The following is a 10,875-nucleotide window of genomic DNA, read 5'->3' on the forward strand; positions in this document are numbered from 1 at the left end:
ATTGGAGGGTGGGTATCTAAATTGCCCTTTCCATTCCCAAACAGATAGGCACAAGAGTAAATAGAAAGTTTCCGGGTCTCCGAGGTCTGAACCCGTTATCAGCATAGAATGCAGATGAGCAAAGTGAGTGGGCGAGTGAAATCATTTGAACAAAACTTCATTATTTACAGATGACAAATTTATATTGTCAGCATAATATCTGCGAGGCTAAACAGCCTGGAGAAGATATAAAAGCAAAGCGCCCCAGCGCAGAAGTGCAGAGCTTGGGCGAGGACCACATCCGAAGTTCCCAAGTGGGTTCTCTGTGTCTGCACTGGCTCTCAGTTCAGTCTCACCAGGTAAGACATACACTGCGCGGCGGGGGCTGTGCGGACCGGGCTAGGCAGTTAAGTATTTTAAAGTAGTATGTGTTAAGATATTGTTTGTTTCATCTTTCACTTTATTGATAGGATATGAAGAACACAATTTAGATTAAAATGTTCTTGACTAGATGTATGCCTACTTTAACATAATGAATTCGCAAATTACCTAGAGAAATAATATAAGGCAGTTATAAAAGAGAAAAAATAAAGACTCAGATCACTGCACTTGTTAAAATGTGAACAGCATGTTCAAATAAGCAAACACTCTGAAAAATAAATATTTTTTCTTTGACTTGATAGATGCGCATAGTACTTTGAACAGAAGGGGCTTTCTAATTTCACAAGAAAAGTATCCATTACAGAGACTATAACAGCAGTCTTTCTTTTTTAATTAAAAGCTTTTTTTAAGCTCTTGTTTTCTAAAAGAAGATATTTAATATCTTCTATCAAATACCCATATTTCTAATAAATGTTTCAAAGTATCAAGGCCTATACATCAACCGTTTGTAAGTAAAAGCAAGCATGCTTGGAGCAAAAAAACAGGCACCATTGATAACTGAGGATTTCTTTATATGAATTACAAATCATTTACTATATATTGAGTTATTTACCATAAACTGAGGACTAATAGCTATAAATAAAAATCTACATCTGGAATAAAATTTTGTAGCTCTCTTTAGGAAGATAAATCAGATATTCTGAAGTGCCTACATAACATCAAGAAAAGAAAAAGCTCCTGATGGAGTCAACGTTGTGTTTCAATAAATTCTAGTGTAGTCATTTCTCAACCTGTGGGTCATGACCCCTTTCACAGGTGTTGCATATTAGATTATTACAATTCACAACAGTAGCAAAACTACAGTCATGATGTAGCTGTGAAAATAATTTTATGCTTGGGGGTCACAGTGCACGAAGGGCTGCATTAAAGGGCGGCAGCATTAGGAAGGTTGAGAACCGCTGGTCTAGGGACCCATTAAAGGAGATAAGAAAGTAGAAAGTGTTTGTGTATCCTACAACACCATTTTAGGAAAATAATATAATCTCTTTATTCCCTACATCTAAGGGTAATTTTCCAAGCCTTTCTACACAAGGAGTCGTGCTGTGACTATGGTTTTCTTTTAATTTTGATTGGAAAAAGACGGTATTTTTCTTTGTTTTTGTTTTTTTTTTTCCCAAAAACATCATTCTTTTTCTTTACGCTAGCTAAAGGAGGAGAGAAGTAACTGCAGATTCCTTACTGAATTAAAAATTTGGTACTAGAAGTAATATGTTTAATTCTCGACACTAGTATTAAAGCAATGGATTAATTATTTCTCGTGATTTTGTTAACACGTGAGTAAAGGAAAGTGAGGTATACCCTGAGAACTCTCTGAGTTGCATTAGAAGACATGTGCTTTGCCGGTGCCACCTGTTCTAGGTCTGCCTTTTATAGACATGACCAGAGACATCACAAAACCATCAGGGACTTTGGGTTGAAAGGTTTATTTAAGATTGAGTTGGCATTGTTTAGTCTTTTACAAGAAGCTTCCCAATAGCATTATATTCGTAAAAGGAAATGCTTGCTTTACACTTTGACTAGTATAATAAAGATACTGCCAGTGAGAGGTTTCATCAAACATGACCTGAAAATATGACGAGCTGCCAATCATTTGCCACCTAGCTAAATGGAAGCATAGAAATGTGTCAAAGTAGCCATTTGATGATCAAGAAGAATGAATGCGTAAGTCCTAATGGGTTGCTTTGTCTGACTGGCCAGTTCATCTAGGAGTATGTATTATTTCAGAAATGATCAACTCCAGGTATGACAGTCTCTATTTTACTGCCAAAGACTGATAGTAAATATGGCTGAGATGTTAAAGAAGAGATTGATGTTTTAAAATGATAATATTTGTAAAACTCTTATTCCAAACCAAATGTCATTTGCTAAAAATACTCATTTAATTTATTTATGGAGAAACGTAATGAAACTTGGGCTGAAATTCCCATTTCTTAAAAACAAAACATTAGAGCTGGAAAGTTGCAGAGAGGAGCCCTTGACACATAGTGGACTCGAGGTTTCAATAGAGAAAACAGAAAAGCTCACTCTAGAGAGATATCCTGGCCCCCATTCCTGAGGGTCTCCACCCTTAACATCATGCCCCTGGTATCTTATGGTTTCGCAGGGTATCCGTTTTTGACAAACAGACAAGAAACCAGGTGTATGCTGCAGTTAGACCTACAGTGTCATTAATAGGAAATGTCATTTCCTAGACTGAGTCTAATTACCAGACAACCTAGGGACTTCTGGGACTTCAAAAGCAAGCACTAATTTTCCCTAGGATACTAATCTTTAATTTCTTAGTTGTGACTGTTCAAGTTGCCAGGAGCATTAGTTCCTATTGCAAATTGCTTGTCTTTAAAAATGATTTTTTCCCTTTAATTTAGAACAGGTCAAAGCACCCTAAAATACCTCAAATCTGTTGGCCGCTTTATAATTACAAAGTCTAGACCAAGTTACACTATTTAAAATATAAATGAATAATACATCTGAACCGACAGCTGGTATGCCAAGTTGTAGCCCGAGGCGGCTTTAAGATGGTTGAAATGCAATATAATGTAAATGCTTGGAAGTGAAGGACGATTAATTGAAAGCCAGACTGATAGCGAAGGGGGGTGGCGTTATGGATAAGGTGCCACTCAGGCTAACCATATGCAGCATATCATCCACAGAGGGTATTTTAAGTGTTTATTGTGGACACTTTTATTTCAAGTCTGGAAATGAGCCTTCTAAACATTACCAGAAGTGTCCTACATTAATGAAAAAAAGCCTAATAGTAGAGTACATCCTTTGTGTTATTTTTTTTGCTCATCAAAATTCACGGGAGGGTATATTCTAATTGAAATGGAAGTAGAATTGGGAAAGCGAGAAGAATGAAATTGACAGGATTACCTTTATCTGTATATAGTATGTACTTAGTCATAATTGAGCTCATTTGGACTGCCTCCTCCCCCATCATTCCTCTACCGCTCCCACTCAACTCTGTGTTTCATCTGGCAGGAAAAAAAAAAATGAAGAGCGTTTACGTTGTGGCTGGATTGTTGATAATGCTGGTGCAAGGCAGCTGGCAGCATCCGATTCAGGACACGGAGGAGAAACCCAGGTACCAACCAGTGGACTCTAACTAGCCTGTCACTGTGGTTAGAATAAAGTTTGTGAGAACTGTGAGTGGTGAGAAGGGCCTCACTGGTTTGGAGGGGTACCCTTCCTGCACAGTTCTGAGACACAGGGGTGATAAAGGTGTAATATAAATCGAGGTATATAGTCACCAACAAAGAGGTGGCCAGAATTAAACCATGTAAATGGGAAACTAGTCCCTTGGATTCTTCAGATGATAGTCTATCCGTTCATTCCTCATGTACTAACAAAAAGGCACACTACTTTAACTATTTCAACTCAAGTTCCTTTCTATGCCTTTAAAAACATTTTTTTTTGCTAATTATAAAAATCATTATAGGCAAAATGTTAAAAATATATGCAAAATTTTTAAGGTTCAAATTTCTACCGCACCAAAAAAAACAATTCAAAATATGTAAAGATGGTGTGATATTTTCTTAGATTTAAACAACAACAACAAAAAACTTTTAAGTAAGTTTTTAATTGAAATAGCATTGTCTCAGTTTCCCCTTCTTTCCTCCTATCCCCTCCCCACTCCCTGTATAAACTATAATACAAATATCTCTCTGCTTATATGGCCATGAATCATGTTCTCTTGAAATTATATTGTTAACTTATTATTATTATTATATTCATTACATATATGATGTGTAAGAGTTGCATGTTTTTGGCTTCGTGAATACACAATACTTATTTAGACATTCCTCTTTTAGTGGGGTGTGTTTACATGCATTTTGACCCACATTTCTTAATTCTTTCTGGGGTGTGTTTTCAGCAATGGGACTGTTGTGTCCAAAGTCTTTGAGTGAGTTTAAACCAGATTTTGCAGTGAAATCTTGCTGATTTGCCCTTTCATAAAAGCTGTGGAAGTTCATGCCCTTTCCCCTGAGCAGTAAGGAAATATTTCATCCTCTCTGGCGTTTAAAAATTTTAATTTGACAAGTAAAAATAGTATAGCATCTATGGTTATTACATTGATATTCTTGTATATTTATCTTGCCAACCAGCTACATAGGAATATCCACCAGGAATTTTCAAATTAGCAGATGGTGTTTTTTGTCCCTTTCTCCAATCTTTAGCTACCGTATAACTAAGTAATTGAGCTTTTTTTTTTTTTTTTTAACATTAGTATGTGGAAGACAAAATTGGGGCCATAGATCTGCTGCCCAAACAAGTGATTTGGGATTCTTAAAGTTTTGAAATATTCAAGTCACTGTTCTCCTCTGTCATATTAGCATAATCATGAGTAGATGAATTACTTGAGAAGCTTTATTTCATCCTGTTCAAGAAAACATTTGAGAAACCTGTTGCCGGAATTCAGAAGGAGCATCTTGTCCCCGTGAACATCTTCCCATCCCCATGAGCAGCGCAGGGCGCTCTAAGCATCAGTTCGTAACCTGTGGGTCACAATCCGACATCCTGTATATCTCATATACACATCCCTTTTCACAACCGTAGCGAAACTACAGTTACAAAGCAGTGATGAAATGATTTTATAGTTGGGGGCGCACCACAATAGGAGGAACTATATGAACGGGTCGAGCATTAGGAAGGGTTTGAACCATTGAGAGGCGTTTATGGAAACACCACGTTCGCTACTGCATGGCGCCTTCTATTTCATAGTGAGGGCTCTAAGCAACAAGCCTGTCTGTAGGGTATGTACTCGTGCAGTATTTAACTGAAGTACTTGCTCAGAGTACTTGCTCCTGCGGTATTGTTGATGCTGCTTAATCAATGCTGCTCGCAGGTCCGTCCCAGCTTCCCAGACAGAACCGCTCGAGGACCCTGATCAGATAAATGAAGACAAACGCCACTCACAGGGCACGTTCACCAGCGACTACAGCAAATACCTGGACTCCCGCCGAGCTCAAGACTTTGTGCAGTGGCTGATGAACACCAAGAGGAACAGGTAAATATCTAAACTGGTTCCCCATGCTGTAGGCAAATGGTATCAGGGAATTCTCCCCACTCTCCTAGGCTATCATGCTCATCAAATAGGCTTTTTCCATCTGGATGTTTTTATTTAATTTATTTATTTTGTATTTATTACAATTTATTCACTTCCTGTCCCAGCTGTAGCCCTCACCCTCATTTCCTCCCAATCACACCCTCCCTCCCTCTTCTCCTCCCATGACCCATCCCCCAGTCCACTGATAGGAGAGGTCCTCCCTCCCCTTCCATCTGACTCTAGCCTATCAGGTCTCATCAGGACTGGCTGCATTGTCTTCCTCTGTGGCCTAGTAAGGCTGCTCCTCCATCAGGGGAAGGTGACCAAAGAGCAGGCCACTGAGTTCATATCAGAGACAGCCCCAGTTCCCCTTACTAGGGTACCCATTTGGACAATGAGCTGCCATGGGCTATATCGATGGAGGGGTTCTAGGTTATCTCCATGCATGGTTCTTGGTTGGAGTAACAGTCTCAGCAGGCAAATGGTGGGAACTAGAAAAGATCATCCTGAGTGAGGTTCCCAGAAGCAGAAAGACACACATGGTATATACTCACTTGTAAATGATTATTAGACATATAATATAGGATAAACATACTAAAATCTATACACCTAAAGAAGCTAAGCATGAAGAAGGACCCTGGGTAAGATGATCAATCCTCATTCAGAAAAGCAAATGGGATAGACATCAGAAGAGGGAGAAAATAGGGAACAGGACAGGAGCCTACCACAGAGGGCCTCTGAAAGACTCTATCCAGCAGGATATTAAAGCAGATGCTGAGACTCATAGCCAAACTTTGGGCAGAGTGCAAGGAATCTTATGAAAGAAGGGGGAGATGAAAGACCTGGAGAGGACAGGAACTCCACAAGGAGAGGCAACAGAACCAAATGTTTTTGAGGTTGGGCATGATGCCATTTATTTCAGCTCTCTCAGGTTGCACTTCCTTAAATGCCTTACCCGACACCAAGGTGACAGGCTTTTATGATTTTAAACAGATTTTTTCTCATCCATTTTACCTTAAAGTTGGAAACTGAGTTTTGGGGACCTAGGTTGGGAATTTAATTCTTACTAAAACTTAGAGCAAATTTAACATGCCTTTGCGGAGTTCAAGTCAATCACTATGATCGCATTAAGATTATTCCCTAGCTGAGCTGATCATTGGTAAATTACAAAAATAGATGCATTCTTTCTCTTGTAAAATAAAATCCAAGACATGCATTTAAAATTACAGCCTAGCTAGCTGCAGAGCGTAAAGAAAGAAGGCGGCAAACAAGAACACAAACCCATCATAAGGCATACATTTTAATGTTGGATTTTGTTTGAAGAGTGTTGGGGGCTTTGCTACTTCTAGGCTACTAGAGAAAATTATCCACAAGAGTTTCACAGAGATGGTGGAATTTCACAATTTCTTTGGAGGATAGCCCACAAGGGAAAGGGAGTTATGCATACCAAGTAGCTGAAGAAATCTAAAAATCAGGAAAAGGACATAGATGTGTCTGGGTAGAAGGGAAAAGAAGGAAGAGGGGAGGAGAAGAGGAGATGCGCTCAGATGACCTTCTAGTGGAGTGTCCAGCAGCATGGAAGACAGCCATCGTGGTCAGAGCGGACCTGGAGGTTGATGGAGTCCCTGGCAATGACTATAAGTAAGGCATCTGCGCTAGGAGCAAACACAGATTTAAAGATTTGGAAACAATTGTTCTGATCCTTTAGAGTGGGAACGGTACCACGCGGCAAACTAGAACAAGGCAAACCATGACCTCGGCTATTTGTTGTCTGCTTAAGATGAACCTTCCAAGGGTGGTGCACCGCACAGGGCTGCAGGCAGCTCATTCCATCCCCCCACGGTCCTCTGCGCACTCTTCAGCTGATAAAAGCTCACCTCTATCTCTCTCCTACTAGATCATGTACATTTCTTAACTCATAATCACGTGGTTCTTCTCATACTAATTCAAGAAGATGGGCCTTTGTTTTCCCTCGAATCAGTTAACTGACTCTGCCCGATGTTAATTAACAAAGCACCTACTCTGACTGTGAGTAACATGGCGTTGTGGACAGCCTATGGACAGAGGATAAAGTCAAACCTCAATGAAGTTTTGACAGCCAGTGAAACGAGGAAGCAAAGAAAGTGAAAATGGCACCCTGGCAAAGGAAGGGACTTTTTAGTGTCTTTTTAAATGCTGTCAGCCTTTCCCCACTAACTTTCAATCCAGATCATGAACATAACTTCAAAATAATCTTATAACCACCCTCACCTCCCAAGCTCCTCAGCCTTCTCTCCACTCAGTCCTGGGCCTGAGGGTCCCACTGCTTATCAGGGAGAAACACTTTGCCAAAGCCACAAGCTTCAATGTAACGCCCACGTTTCTTACAGGAACAACATCGCCAAACGTCACGATGAATTTGAGAGGCATGCTGAAGGGACCTTTACCAGTGATGTGAGTTCTTACTTGGAGGGCCAGGCAGCAAAGGAATTCATTGCTTGGCTGGTGAAAGGCCGGGGAAGGCGAGAGTAAGTCTGGTGCTTCCTATCTGGACTTTTTTGGTTTTTGTTTTTTTTTTTTTTTTTTTTGGGGGGGGGGGGATTATTCTATGAAAATTTAAAAAAAAAGAAAACAAAAACATTTCAATATTTAATAAAGTGGTCATGGTCTGACTTGAAGTTACATATTCGTTCAACTTGTATTCATGTGCTAATAACATGTAAAGATATTAACCACATCTCGGCTTTTACGGGGCCATCCTATAGATAGTCATACAATGATCAAGGTGGAAAGTGAGACCCAGTTCTTTAGTTGCTTGCTTAGATCTTAATCACACATACTCCTAAACCATCTCATTTTCTTTGGACCACTTTGATTTGCATTAGAAATGGAAGTGGGAGAAAATTTACATTCAACTCTGATTTTTAAGCAGTTAAAACATGCTTGCTGAGAAAGATTGAAATGAGAAGGAACTGGTATGGAGGCTGACTTGAAAGCAATAACCTTCATGCCTACAAAGACGAAGGTGCAACTTGATGGATATCTATGGTAACATATACCTAAGATTCCACTGTGGCAAATGAGTGGGAAAACAAACAAACAACAACATAGATGAAGTTTTAATTCTCTACAACTGTATTTTGCCAGGTTGCTTTCACAGTCACTGGCTTTACAGAGCAAGATGTATTTGTATTGAGTTTCAGAAAAATTAATGGTTTTTAAATTACAGTGTATGTGTTGACAACTAACTGAAATCTTTAAGGTGACATGGTTTATTGAACAAAGCATGAAGCTGCAGACACTTGGTTTTAAGACAGAGATCCAAAACCTCCCACCTTTTATTAGTCTCTGCTTTGTGTGGGCTGGTTTCTGGGCTTTTGTTGAAGTCCTCAAAAGGTTGTTTTCTACAACTCTTACACACATCACCAATTCACAAGGATTTATTTAAGATAATAAATGAAGTCCATCAAGCACTGACTTCAACCCTCCTTTTCTTAGCTTCCCAGAAGTCATTGCTGAGGAACTTGGCCGCAGACATGCAGATGGTTCCTTTTCTGATGAGATGAACACAATTCTTGATAATCTTGCCACCAGGGACTTCATCAACTGGCTGATTCAAACCAAAATCACTGACAAGTAAGTGCTTTTTAGTTAATTTTGAAATGTATTGGAACTTGCATAAATGTAGGTTATACAGCCACAAGCTGTTCCTCTGTGCAGAAGTCTTATGTAATAAAAATGGTGAATGTCAAAGTCACTTAAGGGAACACAATCATATTTAACTTTTCCATTGAAGTCTCTATGCACTTATTTATCATAGACACCAAGCATGTCCTGGGTGTCTATGATAGACAAAGCACCAAGAAAATCAACAGGAATGAGATATGGAGAAGAATTAGTTGTTACATACTAATATCACATTAAAATTGCTGTAATTTTAACAGACACATTAATGTAAGTGTATGTGGTGTTATTTATTCAACTTAAAAGCACAGCTGTGTGCCTGTAGCTTAATGTATTCACTGCTTGCCTATCATATTCAGGGTCCTTGACTTGATTTCCAGGAAAAAAAGAAAACAAAAAGACAAAAAGAAAGGCACAGCAATAAAAAAAAAAATCAGTCAAACTGTCCATTTATTGATAAATTTTAATTTTTTATAATTATTTACAAATGCTTTTTGATATCTTTTAAATAAATCATCTCTCAATGAAAATAAATTTAAGTTAAAATGCTGAGGAATTTAGTGATAAACAGTTTTTATCAAATGACCTTGAAATGCCTCCTGAATAAATTAGTTATATCATCTGGCTATTATAATTATTCTGAACGACTCCTTCTTTCTTTCCGTAGGAAATAGATAGTCCGCCATTCACAACCCTCTTCACAGCATCTCCCGCCAGTCACTTGGGATGTACATTTAAGAGCTGTATTCGGAAGCTATCTTGCTCTGCATGAAGATGAATATATTTCCCTTTAGTATTGTGTAGCCAAAAGATTGTAAGTGAAATAAAGTTATTTCCAGGACGTTAATAAAATAACAACTCCACAGTACGAAAGGGCTGGGCTCTTGATTCTTCTTCTCATTTGAAAGTTCCCACCCTGTTTGTGGAGCAGTGAGATAATTCTCCTGTGATTTAAGTTGTAAATTATAACAACAGAAGGCATGACAACCTGGTAACCATAGTGGTGAACCTGGAGAGAGAACTTCTTCCTTGAATCTTTTGTCATAAATGCTCTCAGCTTTCAATGTATCAAAGATAGATTTAAATAAAAATTTCATCCTTCGTTACCATCGTCTCTTTTCTCTTGATAAGTTCGTCCTTCTATACAACCCATTCTTCCTCGTCTTCTAGCCGTCTCTCAAATCTAATATAAATGAACAACTTCATGCTTTGAATGACTGTGCAGGATGCTGCTGTGTTGAGCTGACACTGAACAGTCAGTTGGTCATATAAAATATTTCTTTATGTTTCATCTTGATAAAAATGTCATCAAGTAGCATTTGACTCAAAAATCAAATCTCTCCTGGGGCTAAATAGCTGCATCCACTCTCGAAAGTCATGAGCCGCAAAGTTCAATATTATGCCTATACACATACATGCAAACCTCAATACATAACTGCTTGTGCTCATGTGCCCTACCTGGATAGTCACACATCTAGGCACTTGCCTTCACCCCACTTCTGTATTCACCTACTGGATACAGCCAACATCTGAGGTTTTCCACAATACCCTATAACCTACACCCCCAGTTCTGCCAAGGCCAGTGTCTTGGTTGAGCCTGATGCTGGTTGGCATGTCTGAGAGCTTCCTCTGCTATGTAACACAATGGCAGCTTCTATTCCCCATTGCTAGAGAGCTGCAGTGTGGTAGATTTACCCACTAACAAATTCCGAAGTTTGTAATTTAGTAATTTACTTATATAATTCAAT

General features: G+C 38.9%; 1 protein-coding gene across 2 annotated transcripts; it reads left to right on the top strand.

Annotated features, from left to right (window-relative positions):
• The first annotated feature begins 248 nt into the window (after positions 1-248).
• Positions 249-10,233, top strand: Gcg (glucagon). Of its 2 annotated transcripts, XM_055599821.1 has the most exons (6): positions 249-338; positions 3,400-3,502; positions 5,264-5,425; positions 7,834-7,971; positions 8,942-9,079; positions 9,795-10,233. In XM_055599821.1, the coding sequence occupies exons 2-6, from the start codon at positions 3,411-3,413 to the stop codon at positions 9,799-9,801; spliced, it is 537 nt and encodes a 178-aa protein (XP_055455796.1). In that variant the 5' UTR covers positions 249-338; positions 3,400-3,410; the 3' UTR covers positions 9,802-10,233. The 2 variants fall into 2 exon arrangements, with proteins under 2 accessions (XP_055455796.1, XP_055455795.1); XM_055599820.1 differs by lacking the exon at positions 9,795-10,233 and having other exon boundaries at positions 8,942-9,083.
• Positions 10,234-10,875: the final 642 nt, after the last annotated feature.

This window comes from Psammomys obesus, unplaced genomic scaffold (genome assembly GCF_907164565.1).
Source record: "Psammomys obesus unplaced genomic scaffold, mPsaObe1.curated_primary_1811, whole genome shotgun sequence".
NCBI lineage: Eukaryota > Metazoa > Chordata > Mammalia > Rodentia > Muridae > Psammomys > Psammomys obesus.